Genomic DNA, 23766 nt, shown 5'->3' with positions numbered 1-23766 from the left:
CGGCCGCAGCGGTCGCATTTGGATGGAGGCGAAGTGCCATAAAGGCACGCGTGTACTGTGCGATGTCAGTGCACATTAAAAAACGTACCCCAGGGGTTCGAATTATCCAGAGTGGTTACGGCGTCCCACGTAACCTGAGTCACTTGTCCAAAAGCGACTCAGATTACGAGGTCAAACCCCATTAAACCGAACCAAACATTTCTCTATCTTTTCCCACATCTCCGTTTTCGTTCCTTTTACTCTTCGTGCACACCCTTTCATTCTTGCTTTACCGTCGTTTCGTGCTCTTCCCGAGTGGCTTCACCACAATTTCATTTAGCCATTCTTATTTCACCTCCTCCGCGAGCTTCACTGCTCATCGCTTGTAATTGTTCGTGAACTTTGCTCGCGTTCACTGGCCGCCTGCTTGCTCTGCACTGCACTTTCCCTGCACCAGATTGTTTTTTGCCTTTGGTTGGCAATGCATCCCCAAGGTGCCCCACTCAGGCGACGTGTTCTAGGTCGGCTGGGTGTGGAGTGGCACCCGCGTTTTGTAGATTTTTTGCGCATTTTTATGTCTCCGATGGACGCGCTTACCCGCTTTTATTATCCCAACGAGCTTAAACCGCCACCCTTTTCGAACGACAACGCCCAGACTCGCTGAATGCAGCGACGCAGCAACGCATACAGCCAGCTTTTCCCCTCCAGTATTCGACGGCAGCGCCGCGCGCGGCCGACCGCTTTTTTATTTTTATTTTTTTTTTTGCTTCAGTGCCTCCCATCGAAACCCTCTTCGCTCTTGCCGCTGCAAGATGGTGGTGAAAACTTTATTAGACACAGGGGAGTTTAGGACGCGCAGGTCCTTGGGCCCCCGCACGGCCCCACTGCACTCAAGTAGTAGTAATAACTTTATTCATAGAAATATATGGGTGGGTCTCGGTGTAGAGCCACTCTTCACATCTTTTGATGTGGTCTGTGGCTCTTGTGGCAGGGTTGAAGCCCCTAGTCCAGGGCCCCACTGAGTCTTGCCGCCAGGTAGGCTTTCCGGACCAGTCTTGCCTGGACCGCCGGATACTCGCTGGAAAGCATCCTCTCCCACTGCTCCGCACTCGGGATTCTGTTTATTGCAGCCGCATTTGTTCTCTTTTCACACCACGTTGTATGAATTAACCTGGATTTGTCTTCGCACCACGGGCATTTGCTGCTATATAGCCCTGGGTGAATCTTGCTTAGCATGTTTAGATTCGGGAAAGTTCCCGTTTGTAGCTGTCTACAATAGACCGCTTCCTGCTGGTGGAGATTTTTGTGAGGCGGGGGATATCTAATCCTGACCCCCTTATAGTAATTCAGAATACCTGGGTATCCTAAGGGCACTGGTTCCGCGTCAGGCTGCTCGAGTCTGGTTTGGTTGGAGTCTCGGTCTGTAAGCTCTCGAGCTCTCCTATCCGCCTCGGCATTCCCCGCGAAGCCTGTGTGTCCCGGTACCCACATTATTATGTGTTGTAATTGTTTTTCCTTCGGCGGTAATTTGGCTGTCTTTAGGATGTGGAGCGCTGCCCCCCACCCCCTATTTTGCCATTCATGTAGTTTCTGCACGATGTTTGCGAGTCTGCTATAATTATTAGGGGCCTTTGAGCACGGTAGCCCTCTGCCGCCGCTAGGGCAATGGCAGCCTCTTCGGCCTCCTTAATCGCAGAAGAACTTGCATTGGGGCTAGTTGGTTCATGATTGAAGTTCTTAAAGGCGCAAACGACACACACGCAGGAAAACAGGGGGATGACACAAAGAGCGCCTACTACCAACTGAGTTTATTGCGGAAACACCCTCTTTTATAAGCCAAGTCATATTAACCACGAACCGGAAGCAGGAAAACACATAATCATGGTTTGAATTCACATTTCGAAACACCATTGGCAGAAAATAAAAATCCACAAGAACAAACAAAAAACAAAAAACCCCAGAATCTAGAACTACACGTGGCCGTCTAAGAAACCCAGCTCCTGGCGGCATAGTTTAATCGATGAAGTGCTAATGCACGTGGACCCAGCTTTCTGTATATGATAGGCTTCGATGTGTTTTCCTGCTTATGTGTTTTCCTGCTTCCGGTTCGTGGTTGATATGACTTGGCTTGGGCTTGGCAGCATCGCCCGGAGCACGATGCTAAACTTCGTGCTTTGCTTCGTACAGGTTTTGCTGGGACTGCTCGGAAACACCGGCGGCAATCCTTCACCCATCGACGGTTATGCCTGCAGGGTGACATCAGCAATACCGCTGCAGCACCTGCCTGATTGCTCGACAGACGCGCTGCATCTGACAAGACTACCGCACATGGAGAACTGCGCTGTGACGTGCACATTGGAGCGTCCGTTCGGCACTACAGCGACCCCGGTGACATCATCTGAGCCCTATGAAATCCCGGTCCGTCCCTCGGCGCCTTCCAGTGGGCTTGGCAGCATCGCCCGGAGCACGATGCTAAACTTCGTGCATTGCTTCGTACAGGTTTTGCTGGGACTGCTCGGAAACACCGGCGGCAATCCTTCACCCATCGACGGTTATGCCTGCAGGGTGACATCAGCAATACCGCGGCAGCACCTGCCTGATTGCTCGACAGACGCGCTGCATCTGACAAGACTACCGCACATGGAGAACTGCGCTGTGACGTGCACATTGGAGCGTCCGTTCGGCACTACAGCGACCCCGGTGACATCATCTGAGCCCTATGAAATCCCGGTCCGTCCCTCGGCGCCTTCCAGTGGGCTTGGCAGCATCGCCCGGAGCACGATGCTAAACTTCGTGCTTTGCTTCGTACAGGTTGGTGAAGAACGACCTTCTCATGATTCTCTCAGAAGCAATTGTGTTTTTCTGGTGGTGCTGCCGAGCCCTGGCCTTGTTAGTCAATGCGTGACAGAATCGTTGCGCGTTATTTGTTTGCTGTTAAAACTCAGCGGCGACGTTGAGGAAAACCCTGGTCCAAATGCCGATAAAATAGAAGAAATTCTTCTTACTGTCACATCCATAAAGGCTTTCCAGAATCTCTTAGAAACAGGTCTGCAAAGTGTGCAAAGCCGGCTTTCCGAAATAGAAACTAGTCTTGCCTCTCTTCAGCTGTACAATGAAAAGGTACAAAAATGCGAGGAAGCCTTGAGTGCAATGGGCAAACAGTTAGAACAAATGAAGAGCAAATTTGATGATTTTGAAAACAGAAGTCGCAGGAACAATATAATCATTTTTGGCATAGAAGAACACGAAGGCGAAAATACTGAGGAACTTGGAAAACGGGTCAAGAATGACATATTCAAAGGCACTCTAGGCATTGATGTTAGATCTATCGAGCGTATCCACCGGCTAGGAAAAAGTAACGCAGATCGGGCACGGCCTATCATACTCAGATTATACGACTTCTCCGAAAAGCTAAAAATCCTTCAAAACAGCTTTAAACTGAAAGGTAGCGACTGGTCAATCACCGAGGACTATTCCGTACCGGTTCGTGAAGTACGCAAGAGGCTATGGCAATCATCCAAGATAAATCGAGACAATGGTGATAAGGTGGCTCTGATATTTAATAAACTAAAGATAAACGATGACCTGTACATGTGGGACAAAAGCGAAAACAAGCGAGTGCTGCTAAAGCATGCCGAGTGTGCACCAGCCAAAAGTGCCGCAGGTAGCAGCGACTGACCACAGGCACCATTTACACTACTATGTTTCAATGCCAGAAGTATAGTTAACAAAACCGATAAATTTGAAGAACTGTTGTTGCTGTACTCGCCGGATGTAGTTGTAATAAGAGAAACCTGGCTACATTCTCATATACACGACTCAGAAATAGTTCCCAGCTCCTACGCCTTGATCCGCTCAGACCGCGATGGGCGAGGAGGCGGCGTAGCCATTGCAGTAAAAGAGAACCTCGTTTTCCAGAAAGAATGTGGCATACCAAACCATGAAAGTGTCTGGTGCACTGTCAACGTTAAGGGCAACTTGGTACTAGTGGGCGGTATATACAGACGACCGAATGCACCAACTGATTACCTTCTTCAAATGCACGACTTCCTTCATAGCAAATTCAACGCTCGCGCAAAATTCATCGTCACAGGCGATTTCAATTTGCCAGGTATCGACTGGACGAACTTAGCAATCGGAAAAAACGAAATAAATAACTGCGAAAAGCTTTTGGATATAATGTTTAGTTTTTCGCTATGTCAAGTGGTAAATGAGCCAACGCGTGTCCAAGCAACCGCAATTGCCGTTCTAGATCTAGCCTTTGTGTCTAGTTTTCTCTGTCCTGAAATTAGTGTGGAAAACGGGATGTCGGACCATAAATTGCTCTTTCTCACTTTTCCTCACCTGCGCTACCACGCTGATTGTAATAACTGTAACTCTTTCGTCACTATTAAAGACTACAGCAGGGCAGCTGATGTAGGCATTATAGATCATCTAGAATCAATCCTCGACAGTTTTTCTTGTGCAGATTCCCGCTGTGTAAATAACCCATGGCTACAAGTAAAAGCAGCGATAACAGTGTGAGGCAAAATCTGTACCTACAAGGATAAAACTAACAAAAAGGAAAACCCCGTGGATTACACGTAACATCACTCATCTGAAACGAAGACTACAGCGTATGCGCAGGAGAAAAGGAAATAGTTTTCAGATAAGTGAACTTGCGAGCAAACTAAAACTGGAAATTAAGAACGCGCGGGAAATGTTCTTCTCCACAACTTTATCTAATTTTATTACTCGAGATCCAGGATAGTTCTGGCGGTATTTATCCAGACCTGAGCCCCGCGTATCACAAATGGAAATAGACGGTAGAGTGGTTACAGACCCCCATATTATCGCAACTTCTTTCAATCAACATTTCCGGTCTGTATATTTACTGCTGAGTTTGCTACAAGCGCTACCATAAGTGAGCCACTATCACTGATGCCGGATATCGTGATTACCGAGACGGGTATAGTTAACTTGCTTTTGCAGATTGATGTCAAAAAGTGTCCTGGTCCAGACAACATATCAAATACATTTCTGAAGCGATACGCGGAACAACTGGCCCCGTTTCTGCACAAAATTTTCACACTTTCCCTAGAAACGGGCGCCCTTCCGTCCGACTGGCTATGTGCAAAGGTTATTCCAATTCACAAAAGCGGCAGCAGACTATCTGTAGATATGTATAGACAAATTTCATTAACTAGCTGCAGCTGCAAGCTATTAGAGCATATAATCAGCAAATGCATAACAACGTTTTTGGAAGAAAACTTAATTTACAGCAGACAACACGGCTTCAGAAAAGGACTGTCAACAATCACTCAGCTATTAGAAATAACAAATGATTTTGCACAAGTGATCGATTCCCAGCTTCAAGCAGATGCCATTCTGATCGACTTTAGGAAGGCATTTGATCGTGTTCTACATTCTAAATTAATCGACAAGCTCCGTACTATTGGCATTAACTCAAAAGTAATAACCTGGATAAAATCTTACCTCACAGGTCGCACGCAATATGTTGAAATGAATAATGCACAATCCGAATGACTGAACGTTTTCTCCGGGGTCCCACAGGAATCCGTCTTGGGACCGATCCTTTTCCTAATATATATCAACGATACCCATGCCTGCGCTGAACCTGGAATAACAATAAGGCTTTTCGCGGACGTCTGGGTTCCGTACACTACGCTGCGTAGACCGGACGACCAGTTAAAATTAAATTCTTCTGTAAATAACATTGCCAGGTGGTGCGAAACATGGGGAATGGAAATTAATATGAACAAAACGTCTTGCATCTTATTTACCCGTAAAAAAGTGCCTCTTGTATATTCCTACAATTTATCAGGATCTAACATAATGAGGGTGGATAGGGTGAAATATTTAGGCGTTACATTTACCCATAAGCTAAGCTGGAACACGCATATGTGTGCAACACGCAACACGTGTGCAAAAGCATTCAAACAGCTGGGGTTCCTCCGTAGAAAACTGTCAGCAGCTCCTCCTCATGTAAAGTTAACAGCATATAATACCCTCATAAGGCCCATCCTTGAATACGGCACCATCATTTGGAGCCCCCATCAGCCTTACCTCAGCGATCAACTCGAAAAAATTCAAAATAAGACCCTCCGGTTTATTTATTCCTGCTACTCACGTCATGACAGCGTATCTTCCCTGCGAGCTAATGCGCGTATCCCTACCCTTGCTTGTCGACGACGCGTTGCTTCGATGAAGTTTCTTTTTATTCTTTACAATGATCGCATAAGACTTGATAAAGATCAGTACATCGAGGCACCTTATCATCGTTCGAAGCGGTTAAACCATGAAAAGTGCATCAGACCCATCCCAATGCGATGTAACACATATAAATTCTCATTTTTTCCGTTAGCCATTGAAGAATGGAATTATCTGCCTCACGAATTCATGGACGATGTCTCTCGTGATATCTTTTTGAAAAACGTAGAGTCGTTTTTTGAAAAACAGAATTTACAATAAAAAGAGCATCGTGTTGACCCGATTGCATCGCTTCGTGGTTTCGTCGTTCTCCTTTCCAGTGTTTTAAATGCATCGAAATGAACGTGTATAGCAATGCGCATGTCCTTTGACCGTTGATGGTCTCAGCCTACTTGCTATGGTCTTTTCTACTGCAGGCGCATGTTCTGTATCTCGTGTATGTTATACTGGATATGCTATTGTTTTGTATAATTGTCCCATTATTTTGCCCACTCCTGTAAGAGCCTAACTAGGCTTACAGTATGCTTAAATAAAAAAAAGAGGATGTTTCCGCAATAAACTCAGTTGGTAGTAGGCGCTCTTTGTGTCATCCCCCTGTTTTCCTGTGTGTGTGTCTTTTGCGCCTTTCAGAACTCCTCAATCTTGCCATCCCTGATAGTTGCGCTGGCTATTTCTTTGGGCTCATGATTAATTGCCGTTGCAACCGCTCTATTTCTGTTATGTTGTCTAGTTCTTCCGTATGCAGCCGCATCCGTGTACGTAATGTTTTCTTTGTTGGCTAGGTTCTGTTGCACATCCATACTGTGCCCTAGCCTCCCGTCGCTGTTTGTGCAGCTTCGGATCCATATTTTGGGAATTGGTGCTACCCTAATTGTTTGTCGCAGGTCATCGGGTATTCGTTGTGATCTTTTTATCTCTGACAGTGCACCCTCGTAGCCGCATCTTTTGAGCAGCTCTGTCCCTGTTTTGGTCTTTTTTAGCCTCTGGAGCTGAGCTACGAGTTGGGCCTCCCTTAGCTCCTCAAAGGTGTTATGCAGACCTAGAGCCATTAGCTTCTCCGTCGAGGTTGATTGCGGTAGGTGTAGCGCTGTTTTGTATGCTCTCCTAAGTATCGTGTCCGCTAGCTTTATTTTTGCTTTGTTGCAGTTGTAGTACGGTATGCTGTATGTAAATCGGCTAACCACTAGGCTCTTTACAAGCTTAAGCGTGTCGCTCTTTCGCATGTCGTGGGTTTTCCTAGAGACCCTCGTTATCATGCGGGCGACCTGAGTCGCCGAGTTCTGTATTAGTCTGAACGCCTGCGTGCACCGTTGGTTGGATCGAATCCACATCCCTAATATTCTGATGGTTGTTGTTTTTTCCGGTATGAGTTGCCCTTCTAGATAAACGTTTAGTTTTAGTTCTTTTGTTTCCGGTGCGGATCGGTTGAGTTTACCTGTCCAGACCCTTCGTAGTTCTGATTTTTCCGTCGAGCAAGCCAAGCCCCTGTCTCTAACATAATTTTCTACGCACGTTGCGGTAGCCTGCAGTTTCGCTTCCTTTTCGCTGAGTGAGCCCTCCGTGACCCACACAGTGATGTCGTCCGCATACATTGCATGTCTTATGCCTTGTATGGTTTCTAGCTGTCTAGCCAGCTTAACCATTGCTATGTTAAAGAGTATGGGTGAAATCACTGACCCTTGCGGCGTTCCCTTATTGGGTGTTTGAAAGCTCTTGGTCCTGATTTCCTCGAGCCCTATTGTAGCCGTTCTATTTGTGAGGAAAGCTCTTACGTATCCGTAGATTCTTTTCCCGCAGTTCAAATCGTCAAGGCCTGTTAGTATGGCTTCGTGGCTAACGTTATCAAAAAGCTCCCTTTGTGTATAGGGCCATGATTATGCATTCGCCGCATCTGGGTACGTTGGTTAATATTTAGTCCTTGATATGCAGCAGGGCGTCTTGCGTGGACAGTTTTGCCCTAAATCCAAACATGGTATGGGGGTATAGCTCGTTTTCCTCCATGTAATCTTGCACCCGCCAGGTTATAATTCTTTCGTATAATTTCCCCAAGCACGAGGTTAAAGATATCGGCCTGAGGTTTTCTATCTGCATTGGTTTACCTGGTTTGGGAATCATTACTATTTCCGCGTGCTTCCACTCTTTTGGAACAGTCTCTGATTCCCATAGCTTATTAAAGTATTCGGCCAGCTTTTCAGTCATTCCGTCTCTTAGGTTACGGATGAGTGCGTTTGTAATTTTGTCCGCCCCTGCGGCTGTACTTCTTGTTGTGCTTCTAATTGCTGCGTAGACTTCTTCCCTATAGTTATGGGTTTATCTAATTCTTGGTTTTCCTGTCCTCGGTAGTGTTGGGTGTACGCTGCTGGGTCGCTGTTGCCGAAGCATTTCTGCCTAACTTTTTCTATTAATTCCGAATCTGGACCTTGAAATTGATGGACCAGTCTGTGGATCACCTTATTGTTTTTGGTTTTGGTTTTAGCTGGATCGAGGAGGGCTCTGAGTATACGCCACGCTCTGTCTGTACTTAGAGTGCCACATAGCGAGTTGCTGAATTAATGCCAATTCGTTCTCGCTAGTTGTTCCGCGTACTCCTCTGCCCTCTTGTTTACTTCCGCAATTTTCAGTCTTAGCTTCCTATTGTATCTTTGCTTTTTCCACCGTTTGGTGAGCCTCTTGCGTGCTTCCCATAGCCTAAGGAGTTTTGGGGTCCACCCGGGATGTCTGCTCTGTCCTGTCTATCTCCCTGGTGTACCTGCGTTGTTTGTCCTCAATCGAGTCTATCCCCTCGGTTGGGTTTTCTTTGCATGCCTGTCTGAACGCATCCCAATCCGTAATTTTGGCAGTGCCGATTCTCCGCCTGAATCTTCTGGCTGTAATCTGCGTGCTGATAATATAGTGGTCGCTGCCTAGGTTTTCATTAAGGTTTTCCCACGACGTTTGCCCCGTTCTTTTGACGTGCGTCAGGTCTGCACAGGTGTCCCTGCACACGCTGTTCCCGGTCCTAGTGGGGGTACATGGGTCCGTTATCAATTGGCACCCCGTGGCTTCCGCCGCTTCTTTTATATTCTTGCCTTTTTTGTCTGCTCTGCCATAGCTCCAGCTTGTGTCTCTGGCGTTAAAGTCTCCCACCATTACCAATTTGTTTCCTTTGGCTAGGCTGCTTATGCCGTGGAACAGTTCATGGAATTTTGTGTCCTTTTGTTGCTTAGGGGAGCTGTAGATGTTGACTACGAAGGTGCTGCCGCCCTGCTTTTTCTTTTTTGGAACTATTTCTGTAATTACGTGTTCTAGTTCTGTGTCGGCTATGCTGTTGTGCATGATTGCGAATAAGTTCTTACGTATGAGCGTTGCGGTTTTGGCGCTTTCCGTGTACCCTTGTCGTGTATCCTGCACTCAAACGTTCATGTCCCGGAGGCCCATGACGCTGGCAGCCCGGCCTGTGTCGATGGCTTGCTTGGCCGGGTCCTCGGGGCGCAGTAGGGTCTCCAGGCCCCGCGGGGGAGGATCCGCCGGGCAGAGGAAAAATATATGATCGAGAGTGGCTTTGGGGTGATGGCAGAGGGTACAGGAGGGTTTTGTGTGGACTTGGTGATAGCGCGAGCATATACAAGGGGAGGGTATAAGGTGCGTGTTTGGAGCCGCCTCCAAAGTGTCTGGTGATAATTGTCGAGGGAGGGATGGGGTGGGGGGTACAGCCGACGCTCGGCTTTGCAGGCCTGCGTCAGTTCACTGAAGGAATGCATGCGCTCCCGTAAGAACCCTAGATCGGAGGCCGCCGGTGCCGGGTTAAGAGAACCTCGGGCTGAAGCGTTGGCAGCCTCGTTTCCGGGATTCCCGGAGTGGGCAGGCACCCATATGAGCTCCATGTGGCGGGGCGGGAGTGCGGCGAGGGAGTTCAGTATGCGAAATGCAGGGACGTGAACTCTGCCGCGGGCGAAATTTAGCATGGCAGTTTTAGAGTCCGATTATACCGGGCCTCCGTGCACGTGATGGCTAGGGCGATAGCGGTCTCTGCAGTCTTCTCCGAAGTGGCAGTGGGGGATATGTGAAGGGTGGCAACCGGTTGTAGGGAGGGGTTCGTGATGGCTACAACCAGGTCCTCACCTGTGCATGCGGCATCCACCCACACGGCATCCGGTTCCATGCCATATTGTTTTTGGGGCGCCCGTGCGCGAGCTCTGCGGCGGGGTTCGTGGTAGGTGGGGTGCATGTTTTTGGGGAAAGGTTTAATAAGTAGTTCGCGGTGAATATGGCGGGTGACCTGGAGCTGTGTGGGATCCGTCGCTGGTATCCCGATACCGAGGGTGTGTAGGATGTGTCTGCCGGTGGTGGTTCTCGCGAGACGTATGTATTGTGTCTGTTGGTGGTCCTCGATAAGCTTACCTATCGTGTTGTGTAGGCTTAGTTGGAGGAGTTTTTCGGCTGAGGCATTTAGGGGTAGGCGTAGTGCTGTCTTAAATGCTGTTCGGATAATGGCATCCAGGGTGGAGATTTCTGTACCCTGGAGTTTCAGGTTGGGGAGCGTGAAAAGAAAGCGGCTGAGGACGAAGGCATGAATGAGACGACATAGGTCATGCTCCTTCATGCCCCGGTGGTGTCCAGAAACTCGGCGGATTAGGTGGGATATCGACACCGCCGTCTGCTTGAGTTTCTGGATGGTGAGAGTGTTTTTCCCGTTGTTCTGGTTGTGGAGGCCCAGTACCCGGAGAGTGTGCACCTCCGGGATGGAGGCTGTGGGGCAGTTTCGGGTTGTGGGGCGGAGTATGAGGAGCTCCGACTTCTCCGCAGAGCATGAGTGTCCGATACTCCGCGCATGCATGTTTGGGTGAGGGTAGCTGCCGACTGCAGAGTATTCTCTGTCTCCATCACTGCCATGGGTGGTCCATAGAGTGATATCATCAGCATAGAGTGTATGCCGAAGGTGAGGGATGGTTTGTAGTTTGCGGGCAAGGGGGTGAGTGTGATTGAAGAGAAAAGGGAAGAGAAACAGATCCCTGGGTGGTGCCAACCCCACTAAGGGTGTATGGGCGGGATTTGTGGAGACCGAAGTGAATTTCGGCTGTGCGGTTAGTAAGGAAGGCTTGAATATAGGTGTACGTACGTTCACCTATGTTCAAGGGGAAGAGTGCCGCCATGATCGCTTGATGGTCTAGGCGATCAAAGGCCTTGGAGAGATCGAAGGCGAGGACAACTTTTGTGTGGCAACAAAGACAACAAGCGGCAACAAAGCCATGAAATGCCGAACTATAAGATTTTGTTAACAAAAAAAAATTGACAGAGTTTAAGATATATATTTAATTATCAACGGCTGCTCACTCAGGAAGGGGGAAAGACCCCCTGGCGCCTAACCTAACCGTGCTCCCTCAAAAGCACCGCACGTTCTGTTTGGCTGAGGTCGCTTAAATGCAGGCCAGAGTTTTTGCGAGAACTTCATTGGCGGGTTCGGGAACGGGATCCGTCGTAACGCTGGCAAGACGCCGGTGCAAACGTAAACGAAGCGACCTCCGATAGATGCCTTCAACGTGCGGCGGCGGTAGCTTTCATTTCGGCTGCTGCTAGACAGCACCGCTAGCGCCAGAAATCACGGAGTATGCGTTTAAGTCACGTTTCATATCACTGCGTCCTTGTGACATCATAAGAGTTGCCGTGACGACATAAGAGTGCACCGAGTTTGAATCTGAGGGCGGGTAAAGCTTTTTCTACTTCGAATTCAAATTTCTTTGAAATAAATGCATCTTTCGCTCCCGGACAAGCGACAACAAAGCCATGAATTGTCGAACTATCAGATTGATAGAGTTCTCCTCACTGTCCCTTTAAGTTTTACAAAATTATAAATAAACTATAATCAGCAGTGCACCAAAGTTGGTGAAAAACACTCTGTTTTGGAGTGCTAATTTCCTGAAGTGATAGTGACCAAATCACATGCATGGCCTTTGCATGGCCTTTGACTGTGCTAGATGTGAAACTTCTTAGCAGGTCAAAAGCAGTGACAGTCCATGCACACAATTTTTGTGCAGTGTTTCAGCAAGCATAGAAGTTAGTCTCGCAGTTTAAGTTCCAAGCAGCGTTGATGAACCTAGGCCATTCTTACATTCACAGCGCAAAGACGAACGCGGACTTGAGGGGAGACACCACATGTTTATATGTGTGGTAAGTGATATGAACAAGCATCTCTGTGTTGGTTAACTGCTTTGAAATCCACGCACTGTCATGCAGTGCATACTCAATCACATCCAGTGACTGCAGAGCGGTCTGCAACCATTAACTTTCAGAAAACTATACTATGCAGCAAGCTTCTTTGCACGGTATTTGTTACATTTATCGAACGATCACATGGAATTGGTATGGCTATTTCTACACAGTGCATTTACAAAAGACTCCTTTCTGCATTACTGTACTTTTTACCCAAAAAGCTTCCTGCAGAGTCATTTAAATTGCTACGCATAAAGATATTTGTAGCAGCTGTGTGAGCCCGAACAAAAAAAAATGTGTTTATTTTCCTTAATTCTTCAGTATTCCTGATTATCACGACATGGGCGTTTATATGTTGGTACAACTTTTTTCAAGCATCACAATTGATGCACCGATGTGTTTGGTACACATTCATCTTCAAAAATACGAAATAATAGTTGACTGCATTAGTTTTGACTGAGATAACTAGCACCACACAGCATGCTCTTGAAATTCCTCTAGCTGTTGTACAAAAATCTGTAATTGGCTTCATTGTATAGCTTCATACTTGTTTCATTTAAACTCTGCACACTGCTCATTTCACCCCACATGGCGACATGGCACGCGGAGCCCCGTGGGAATGGGCGAGGAGGATTCGGAGGTCCCCTGCTACTTCCCTGGAATCCAAACACAGCTAGGCACCTGTAAGTCACGGTTAATTTCCGAAAGGCGGCTTTGCCCGCTCCATTTCGTCGTCTTGTCCATCGTGCGTCGCGAAGAACCCGACAAAGGGGAGGTCAACACTCCCCCCCTGAAGCGGGGGAGATTCCGCAGTTTCCGAGAGACATCCTTTTTTTTTCGTGGGGTCAATGAGGGGTCAAACGACAGGCCCAAGCAGTGTGAGGCAACGTTCTCTGTTCATTCTAGATGCAAGCTTACTCTGCAAAATGAAACCTTGTCTTTCTCTTCCAAATGCAATTAACTTTAGTCCTGTCCAAAACCATTTCAGCTTGTTACTGGGTGCCCCCAACCTTTTTTATCTGCGTGTAACTCTGCAGCCCTTCTTCACCTTTGTCATTGTAGCCGCTATAGTTTCTCAATTAAGTACCATCTTGATATTAGCATTTCCTAATTCAAGCCTTCTGCAGGGTTTGAAGGACCTATTTAATTGGAAATGAGGAGAACACGTGCACAGGGTGGAAAGCGCGTGAGCTGCCAGGAAACACTGAGGGGGCCCCGAGAAGGGCCTTTATTAAGGATGACAGCCGTTTTGTGCCTCTTCACTTGGTAGCGACGACGCAGCGTGTGCGGTCCCCAGGGTTTTGCTCCAGCTGTCGAGGCAATCCTCGGACACGACCATGACCTTCGACATCTGAAGTTTTTATTTAAAAAACACAGGGACCAAAGTCGTGCTATATGCAGTGCGATCGCCATGTGGTTCCATTTACGGCGAACAATCATCCACCTAGCCCGGCTCTTTGGACGGATTCAGGAAACGACTGAAAAGAACAAAAGTAACGAGCAAACAAAGGTGCGCTGCATACAAGTTAGAACGCAAAGAAACGAAGGCGCGCTGCGCTGGGCTAATGCTGTAGCGAGGTCTAATATGTACATTTTCACGGCTGGCGTCGATTTCTACAAAGCGCGAGTAGTAGTCGCTACGAAAATAAACAAAGGCGCACTGGAGCTGGGTAATTCTAGCTACAAGCACGAGTTTTTTGTCTCTACCGCCGATTTTCCACACCGCGCGATCGTCATAACTTTTCTTGGACTTGCTGTTGAAGCTGATAGCGATCATAAAATTAAGGGCGCCGACTGTAGTGGCAGAGGCTTGCATTGAAAGGAACAAAGCCGTGCACTTTGTCAACCCGGCAACGAGGCCTAGCGCGAGTTTTAGAGCCGACTTGGACAAAGCGTGGGACAGCACGCGCTTCTAACGCTTGCCAACGCAAAGAAACAAAGGCGCGCTGCGCTGGGCTAATGCTGTAGCAAGGTCTAATATGTAAATTTTCACGGCTGTCGTCAATTTCGACAAATCGCGAGAAGTCTCCAAGGAATTCAACAAAGCTGCACTGCACTGGGTGAATGCTGTATACCTAGGCCAAACGCGATTTCCACAATGCGCGAGTCGGAACTTCTGGACTTACCGTTGAAGCTGATAGCGATCATAAAGGACCGATTGTAGTGGCAGAATCATCGCGGCCACTTTTACCCTGCACTTGCCACTGCAAAGGAACAAAGGCGCACTGCACTCTGCTAACAGTGCAACAAGGCCTAGCGCGAGTTTTGATGCCTGGCGCCGATTTCGACAAAGAGAGGGAACATGGCCACGAAACGGGACGCCCGTGATCTGCCAGGAAACAATAAGGTGGCTCTAAAAAGGCCCGTTTGCAGGAGCACTTCAACGGCGACCTGCAGCGGCGCGGTGAGCAGTAGGCCCACAGTGGTCCGTCTTGTGCCCTTTTGCTCCGCACCGACGACACCGGTGCACGACGTGCACCTCTCCTACGCGATCCCTAGTCCGCAGATCTTGACGAGGGCCGCGACGATAATCTTTGACATCAGGTCGATGCCCCGGACTCTCGCCACGTGATATCGGTCCGCGGCAAATAAGGACAGCATCGGCTTGCCACAAGCACCCAGGAAACGGTGCTGCAAAAAAAGTTACAAGCGCCGCAATTTAGTGAGCTCTGCACGAGAAAACTTGCGAAAATGTTGTTCAACCCTTACCTCGGGGTTCAGAATGTGCATAATAATTAGTTTTTTGGGGAAAGGAAATGGCGCAGTATCTGTCTCATATATCTTTGGACACCTGAACCGCGCCGTAAGGGAAGGGATAAAGGAGGGAGTGAAAGAAGAAAGGAAGAATAGGTGCCGTAGTGGAGGGCTCCGGCATAATTTCGACCACCTGGGGATCTTTAACGTGCACTGACATCGCACAGCACACGGGCGCCTTAGCGTTTTTCCTCCATAAAAACGGAGCCGCCGCGGTCGGGTTCGAACCCGGGAACTCCGGATCAGTAGTCGAGCGCCCTAACCACTGAGCCACCGCGGCGGGGACAGAATGTGCACGCCCGACAAGCGCTTCAGCGTGGCTGTCAGACGGCGGTTCAGCTGTCGACGCCGGCGGTCCTCAAATCGCGCCTTATGTGGGTCGTCGTAATGGTGTGACAAAACTTTGAACACTAGCACGACACTAGCCACGTGCTGCTGCAGCAGTATAACGAGGTCCTGCAATGCGCAAGGCATGTAGGTAAGCGGTACAGCACTTCATGAAGCGAAATTTAAGATAAAATGCGTACCTTTATGTGGCTGGCGATTTCTCGCGGGTCAGCGCCTTTGTGGGTCGTCGTAATGTCGTGGAAGCGAGAACTGTACAGCAATTTCAGCTGGCTGCCGCCGACGAGCGCACCACGCAAAAAAGCAATACGTGGAGAGCTCCCGAAACGCGCGCGCCGCCGAGCGGCGCTGCTGCTCCGGACAGGGAGCGCCACCTCTGGCAGGAAAATAAACAGTGGGGATAGACGGGGGGGGGGGGGGGGGGGGGGGGGGCTCTCGTGCAAGCTTCCTTCTTTCGCTCACGCTTCCTCGCACGTGCAGACGTTTCGCGCTGCTTCTGTCGCGTGTCACAATGATCCGGCTGCAGTGCGGGTTCAAAAAGATATGCCAACTCGACAGCTTTTTCAGAAAGGCGAACCTAATCAAAGGTGAAAAGCTCCTCAATCATGTTTACTCCGTGGAGCAAATAATTGAAAACAACGAAGCCAGATTGAAAGGCAAGTGCGTGTCACAAGTCAGCGACAGTGTCGTCTACGACGTGTGCCTTGAGGTAAGCCTGTCCGTTTGTTATATGCTCAAATCATCGAACGTTTTATAAGCACTAGGTACGAAACGAAGCGGTGCATTCGATTGAAGTTCTCCGTTGTTGTAATGCATGGGTTTCGATATGACATTTTTGCAGAATTAACAGAATTAATCGTGTGCTTTCGTGAACGACGTTTCCGGCGTGGGGGAAAAATTTTTATGACCATATCATACTATACACTGTAAAGCTTGGAAAGGTACGAGACACTTGTGCACCATCCGTTAGAACATCACCCGCTGGCTTGGCCGGGAGGCAGCCGAACTTAAGAGCTGAAAAGCTACACGTACTGTTCGCCTTTTTTTTTTTAGTTTCACGTTTTTATTCCGATTTTGATGGCATGCACGCACTTTATTTTTTGCGACTGTCGGATTTAAAGACGTAAATATGTAAAATATGCTTCACGAACGCGATGTTCAGCGTGAGGGGTGCCGAGCTAGAGGCGCGCTGTCGTAGCTATGGTATCGCTCGCGCGACGCGCTCGCTTAACATTGTGCTGGGTTTTTGAAATAGTCAAAGCTTTAACCAAATCTTTTGCCTTATTTTCAGTTTTGTACGCGCGCCCGTAATAGTGTGACAGAGAGGCAAACGAAGCTGCAAAAATGTACACTGTGCCAAATGACATGCTGCTGAAAATTTGTAGCAGGGAAATTTGGGAAGGAAATCACGCTTAAAAAGTCGGCAGGCGTCCACGCTGTCTCAATTTTATTTCCACATTTCATAGCTGGCATGGTCGTGCCACGAAAAGCAGGAGCTGCTTGTTCGAGAGGGGGCGCTGCACCTGCAAGGCTGGAATTGCAGCTAAGTGCAAGCACGCAGCAGCGGTGTGCCTGTACGTGGATCAACACGAAGTGAAGTCGTGCACCAGCGAGCCCCAGAAATGGGGCAAACCGAAAGGAAATCCCAAGAGGAGCTTAGAGCACTTCCTCTTCCCTCGTAAGTATTTTTGGACATCCGACGTGTCACACAATTCTAACTGGCAGTTTTCAGTTTGAGTGAATAATTACTCTCCTTACCCCTTGTCTTATTCTCCATAACAGGAGAGGGCAGCAGCATTCCTGACATCAAACCTGCTGACCCTAATATTGTTTTCGGCTATCCGGACATAATGTGTCCACTGAGAGAAATATTGGAGCTGCAAGATCGAAGCGCTGATGATGTTATTTGTGCAAACGTCCTAAATGACATTGTTGAAAAAGTCACAGAAACTGTGGAAAAAGAAATATTTCACGATTTACTGCAACCAATGTCACACCGGCCTGTTTACCGGTATCTTAATGTCCTTGATGACAAAACAACACAGGCAAAAGACTTTCTTGTTGAAATGGATGAGGAAATGGCGAATATCTACAAAACAAAAGTAGTGCTGAAAGAAGCACCATGCGACATGTGCTTCTACACCGTAGGCCAAGCAAATTGCTCACGGTATGGAACTAAACTTTAGTAAAGGATAGCCAACGCATCTCATATACACTGTGTTGATTCTTTTTTGCAAATTTTCCAATTTGCAGATGGCATGAAGAACGTCGCCTTCGAATCACTAGCACGAAAGCACATTCCATACGCACAAAACGAAGTGACGAAGGATTCCAGAAAGCTGCTGATAGCCTCTGCAAGACGTCATCGTACACGAGTTCTGCAATGCATTATGGTATTTATTTATTTTTTATTTACAGAATACTGCAGGCCACTCTGGGCCCTTACAGGAGGGGCAATACTATGCAACAGAAATACAGAAAACACTGCAAGAAATTTTAAACACAAAGTCGATAACTTCAATGGCGTCAGTGTTCTATTTTTCTTTTATGTTTTTTAAACAAACATTTGAGGTGTTTAGTTATGGTATCACATCACTGCTTTCACTTCTGCTACAGCAAGCCTGATTTCAAAGTGTGATGTTCATGGTTTCTTTGCTCTGAAGTATAACGTGTAAATATGTTTCACTAGGCATCAAAACTGAAGCCACAGCACGAGAAGATCTGCAAAGAAAGCTCGGCATCCGTATTGTGCAGGTGAGGTTACTCACGAGTTTACGTTACAAGTTACTCCAGGCATGCTCTCTTTCCTGTTGTATGTTTCAGCTTAAGCACTAATCTCAATTATTCATGTTCTAGGCAGGACTCGTTGTGCTTCCGCAGCAGCCATGGCTGTGCTGTAGCCCAGATGGACTGGCAACAATTGGCAGTGAAACTGTGCTAATTGAAATCAAGTGTACATTCAAGTACAAGGAAGAACCTTTTATAGACTACGAAGAAAGGAGGAGCTTGCTCCCCTACTTAATGTTTGATGGGGATGTGATTGTGCTGAGACCCACACATTGTTATTACACACAAATGCAAGTCCAGCTGTATATCCTCAACCTGCAATGGGCCATTTTTTTATGTGTACAGCCCCAAACATTCTGTAATAGTGAAAGTAATTCGGGACGAGGCTTTTCTGTGGGAGCTTATCCCCAAGATGGAGCATTTTTATTTCAAATTTTTGATACAGCGTTTGTTCTAGGCTTGTATGCTCTATTTTTCTGCATTGATTTTCGATGATTTCCTGAAATCAAACTTTTTGCTGGCATATCTGCCATTGTATTTTGGCTTTGTTCAAGTTAAACTCTTTTGTATATTTTGCTTTTATAATTTCCCTGTAGACGAGCCTATTTAAGCAGTAATTTTTGTTGTAATTGTAGTTTTATCTAGTCGGGCTTATTGCAATGCATAGTTGTTGTTCGTCTGTGTAGTGTTATGAACGGGATGCACACCTGCCGAAGATTAATGCGAAGATTCAATCGACCAGGATGACCACGTGGTAGCGGCAATTTCGACAGGTCGTTGACCCACGAGGCCCCCACGAAAAAAAAAATGTGCTGCGAATCTGCCTGCAGAATCTTTCCATGCTCTTCAGGAAGGGGGGAAATGGCCTTCCCTTTGTCTGTTTCTTCCAAGAAGCGACAGTGGTCAGACAACAAGGGAAGAAGGAAACTGCAGCATCCCCGAAATTAACCGTGACTGACAAGTGCCTGTGTTTGACTTCCAGCGAAGTAGCAGCCGACCTCCGAATCCTCCTCGCCCATTTTCACGGGGCTCCGCGTGCCATGTGTGGTGACTGTTTCGATCTGTGCCTCGTGTGTTGAAAGGGGCGGAGCCTATTTAACATGCATCCTGAGCCAGAACGAACGCTCTGGGCCTTGGCGATAAGGCTCATCCAGTCGTTCGATGCTACGAACTCTTAATTCTTGACTGTTTGTTCTTTCTTTCGTAAAATAGGTAAATAAATTTCTTCAAAGTGCCAGTAAACCTGTTTGTGTTTTCGTTGTCCCAAATGTCAGCTTCTGTTCTTCATGATATCTTATCCGGTCGTAACAGTAGTCATACTGCTTTAATTTGGTGTGGTAGGGTTAATAATGCGAGAGCATTACATGGTTATGTCGCGTCAGTAAAAAGTGCCCGCAAATTTTGTCCACACAATTATGTAGTTCTGTTGAGATCAATGTGTACAAGTTTGATTGTGTTAGGTAATGCGTGAGTAGATTTTAAAATGGGAAAAGTTTGGTTCTTGAATTTAAATTAGGTAATTAATTTAATTGAAGTAATGAAATGCTGTGTTTGAAGCAGCTTTTGTGTGACGAATTCGATGAAAAATTATGTAAATGCGTGAGAAGGCTTACTTAGTATAAAAATAAAATCAAAGAATAAAATATAAAGAAACAAAATTTTAAAAGTAACAAAAACAAATAAAACTACAAGATAAAATTTTAAATAAAAAGTAAAAAAGAACAGTGAACAGATAAAGAGGAAAGGCTTTCGCATTTCAGCTCTTCAGCAGACTTAAATGCTATCCTGTAAATTTTTTTTGCAAAGAACTGCTTGTCTATTATAGCAATAAAATATATCATCAAGCCTTTGCTTGCTTTTTACAGACAGCATTGTTACAAATAAGGGCAACAATCAGAATCCTTCATTACGTTTCATTATAATTGAGCAGCATATGCTTTTACATTGCACATTGGTCTATTTGATACTGGTCTGTGTTGTCTGAGTGATCTCCATTGCTGTAGTAGGTTACAGTTCACACTCAATAAACCAAGAATAAATGCTGTGTTCTCAAATTAGGTCAATGCATTGGCTTGTGTCCTTTACTATCAATTTTGCATTCTTTAGCTTTTTACGACTGATTAAAAAAACATTCACATGCAGTACAATGACACATTACAGAACCATCACAGGACTTATCACTTCAAAATAAAAACCAGACGGAAAACATTGTTGTGATTGCGGAACAAATTTATTGGTTAAAGTGCACATAACTGCGGTTGTCTAGTCACAGGTTGTCAAATGAAATTGCAGAGCTATTTTGTTTCTTTTGAAATGTCATCTCTTTTACAAATGTAATCCATGCACGGAAACCAATTTATGAATGCCACAGCAAACCAAGCAGGCCTACTTCTTAATTATCGGTGCTTGCATGTTCACAAGGGCAGCGCACACAGACACTACTTTGTTCATGTGTGGGACCAGGCTTAGCGGTATTCTGTTGCTTAGAACGTGATATATCTTCAACCTTTGGATTACTCGTTCTACATGGATGCGTACAGACGCAATCTTGTATGTCTGCTCCATGGCTTGTTCAGACAGCTGTCCAACCCCTGCATTAAAAGGAGGCATAAGTAGCACTGCACCTTTCCCTTCTACAGTTGTCCGTATGCTTGGGAATCCTTTGTCACTTAAAACTAAGTCCCCTGGTTTGAGAAGCTGCAGGAAGCCAGAGTCCTGGGTTATGAAAGAGTCGGTGTGCCTTCCTCCATAAACCCTAGAAATAAAACTTAACATTCAATTAGGAATTATGCCTATCAAAAATTTCAACGTGTATCCTCCTTTGTAATGAGAATACAACATGTGTTGACAATCTGGATTTGATGGTGTTTCTGTGCGGACCTCGGTGCAATCTATTATTAGGGTGCAATTCGGATAGTTGTCTTTGAACGGGGCAGGCAAAGAAAGCTTAATTATTTCTCGGGAAGGCATGAAGACCCAATTTTTCAGGGCAATGCTTAGAATGTCAAGTGTCTTTCTAAACACAGTTGACGCTGTTGTGGCTGTGACACCAAACATAGCTCCTAAGGCACTGTATGTGATCCCAAGCCGTAGCTTGGCAAGGAATAAGCATAACTTGTCTTCCCTTGACATGACATTGCGCCTGTACTGTGGTGCTGGCAGCAAGTTCAGAAGGAGGCAAAAAACTTGCAGTGTCACACCGCACAAATCCTGCAGTGCCTCTTCCTTTTCCTTTAGGGATTCAAAGCCAAAAAATCCACAGTTTCGCTTCCAATTTTCATCTGTACTTGCAACCTACAGGAGAGAATAAACATACAGGATGATGAAATGAAAAGGAGATACACTTAGGTAAAAGGAATAATACATTAAAGTGACATTTGTACTCTACGGTGTCTAAACAAATTCATTCTAAAAAACAAATTAACACAGGCATTAAAAATGATAAACAGGAATGTCATGCAGGAACAACCAATTAGAAAGGAACCTTGCCCAATAATGCAAGTAAATTGGATTGAAACAAGAGGTGCGGTGCTAACAGCAAGACAACACCACAATTCAACAAATTAGGTAACGAACAGCAGCATCGTCTAACCTTGTGACTCATTTCTGTGTGTGCGATTTGAGCAGATGCTTCAGTGCCATTTGTTGCTGAGAGAAGTAGAGCCAGCTTCCCTGAAGTAGCACATTCCTCTGTTTGGCATGCCTGAAAAACATGAAACAAGGATATTTTGTGGTATTTAGACAAACTTAGTGTGCTGCCTAGGGCAGTTGAAAGGACACTATTAAAAGCAAATGCATGCTGCCCTAGTAGCGCGTTTTGTTTACACTGACTGCACAGGAGCCCCAAACTGAAAGATGTCCTTACAGCGTCCCTCTTTCTTCCAGTGGAATGACTTTGTCTTGCACTACACACAAGCACCAAAGAATGCGAGTCACTCATGTTAAGCAAAGAGGTAGCTGTGCTTGTTTCCAGAAATGCATTGCTGAAATCCATGGTGTTGAAGTCGCGATGCACATCTTCCAGAAGGGAGGTTTCCGGGGCCTGCATTGTTGCTCCAACCGCTGTACTTTGTGATGGATGCTCATCTCCTACAAGCTGTCTCGAAGAGATTTCCTTCTTGAAACGTGCCTGCCACCTGCGTTGCACAATCAAAAGCTAAGGTTAATACCAATCGGGTAGGCTGCAAGAAAACCTGCCATGAAATGTAATCACTAAATACTTGCCCATGCATCTATTATTCATATTATGCTGACTCTGCGATTTCATAAACCAGGTTAAGTCAACAAAACATTGTTCAAAACATGAGTCTGTAATTTCTGCTGGCAGCCTCACAAGTTTTCTTTCATACCTTTGCGCCCTTTCCTGATCAGGCGCCTTTTTTCTGTAGACAGGTGGAAAAATGGTTGGGATGTAGGATGGATCTTGGCTGATGTCACTCTTGCTGTTGCCCACAAAATGTCGGCTGCAAATTCGCGTATGTTCTTTTGGCTGCCACAAAGTTCCATCCGGACTGCACAAGAAAGAACAATATTCCCTCTTATCCACTGCAAAGACAGGAACACACATGCATGCACTCACACACATAGACGAACACAAAACGAAGGTAAATGCACGAACACGCACAGTAACACGAACGAGTGCACGCACTCTAACAGGAGCGCACACGAAAACAAGGACACGAACGAACACATATGCACACAACAAAGACATGAACAAATAAAAGAAAATCGCACGATCTTCGAAGGTGGCAAATGAGAGAACCGCCGAGCTTCTAAGCACTGGACAAGTGATATTCACAAGTTAATATTCTACCGTAATAAAGAGGCACAACAAAGCGAACAAGCAAAGCAATGCCAAAGTATATTGAAATTAAAAGCAGTCGTTCCGACACGAGAAAGCTGCTTGCCCGGCGCGTAACTTGCAGACCTTTGACAACGTCCGTAGTTCAGCTGAGTTTAACCAACAGCACAACAATCAAATTGCGAGTGTGAATTTAAACGGGGACGCCTACGTCTAAAAGAACAAGCCGAATCAAAACGCTTAATGTTCTCCCCATGCCACCGTAGCTTGGCTTTCACACACACACACAGACTGCGAGAAGGCAGCGAGCTCGAGATAACTTTCTGCAGTCGTCGCGCGTCGTGTTAAGGAACAAAAACTAGTAGCTAAAACGGTCAAAGCAAAAAGCGAGATAAGGCTGTAACGACTTACTTGACTCTCCTTACAGCGGTGATCCAGGATTGTCGCCTTTCTTTCTCGTACCATCTTCCAGGGAATCGATACAGTTTCACAGGCGGATCGCGTTCCCTGCTGTTGTCTGCACTGTTGTGGCAGCCCACGACACAGCAGTACTTCGGACCCCGCTTCTGTTTTCGTTGGGCCGTTTCTGCCATTGCGAAAATTCCGCTTCAACACCCTCGTCGAAGTAGCAAAGCACACTAGCCGTGCGGAGACTCCGCTGCGCACCGGCCGGACTGAATCACGTGCGCCCACGCTTTCAA

General features: G+C 46.6%; 1 protein-coding gene and 1 long non-coding RNA gene across 4 annotated transcripts; one reads left to right on the top strand and one right to left on the bottom strand.

Moving 5' to 3' along the window:
- The first annotated feature begins 17763 nt into the window (after nt 1–17763).
- On the top strand, nt 17764–19738 carry LOC144120410 (uncharacterized). Its single transcript, XR_013312438.1, has 3 exons — nt 17764–17870; nt 18167–18231; nt 18334–19738. It is a non-coding gene; the product is annotated as an uncharacterized LOC144120410 (long non-coding RNA).
- Nucleotides 19739–20477: 739 nt separating this feature from the next.
- Nucleotides 20478–23766, bottom strand: LOC144120409 (THAP domain-containing protein 11-like). 3 transcript variants are annotated; one of them, XM_077652749.1, is made up of 5 exons: nt 23477–23766; nt 22614–22775; nt 22130–22400; nt 21857–21967; nt 20478–21558 (listed from the first exon to the last, which is right to left on the bottom strand). In XM_077652749.1, exons 1-5 carry the CDS (start codon nt 23656–23658, stop codon nt 21040–21042), a joined length of 1245 nt encoding a protein of 414 aa, XP_077508875.1. In that variant the 5' UTR covers nt 23659–23766; the 3' UTR covers nt 20478–21039. The 3 variants fall into 3 exon arrangements, with proteins under 3 accessions (XP_077508875.1, XP_077508877.1, XP_077508876.1); XM_077652751.1 differs by lacking the exon at nt 22130–22400 and having other exon boundaries at nt 20489–21558; nt 22614–22809; XM_077652750.1 differs by lacking the exon at nt 22130–22400 and having other exon boundaries at nt 20489–21558.

The sequence above is a fragment of the Amblyomma americanum genome, chromosome 2 (genome assembly GCF_052857255.1).
Source record: "Amblyomma americanum isolate KBUSLIRL-KWMA chromosome 2, ASM5285725v1, whole genome shotgun sequence".
Lineage (NCBI taxonomy): Eukaryota > Metazoa > Arthropoda > Arachnida > Ixodida > Ixodidae > Amblyomma > Amblyomma americanum.
This window is presented reverse-complemented; position numbering and strand designations above follow the sequence as displayed.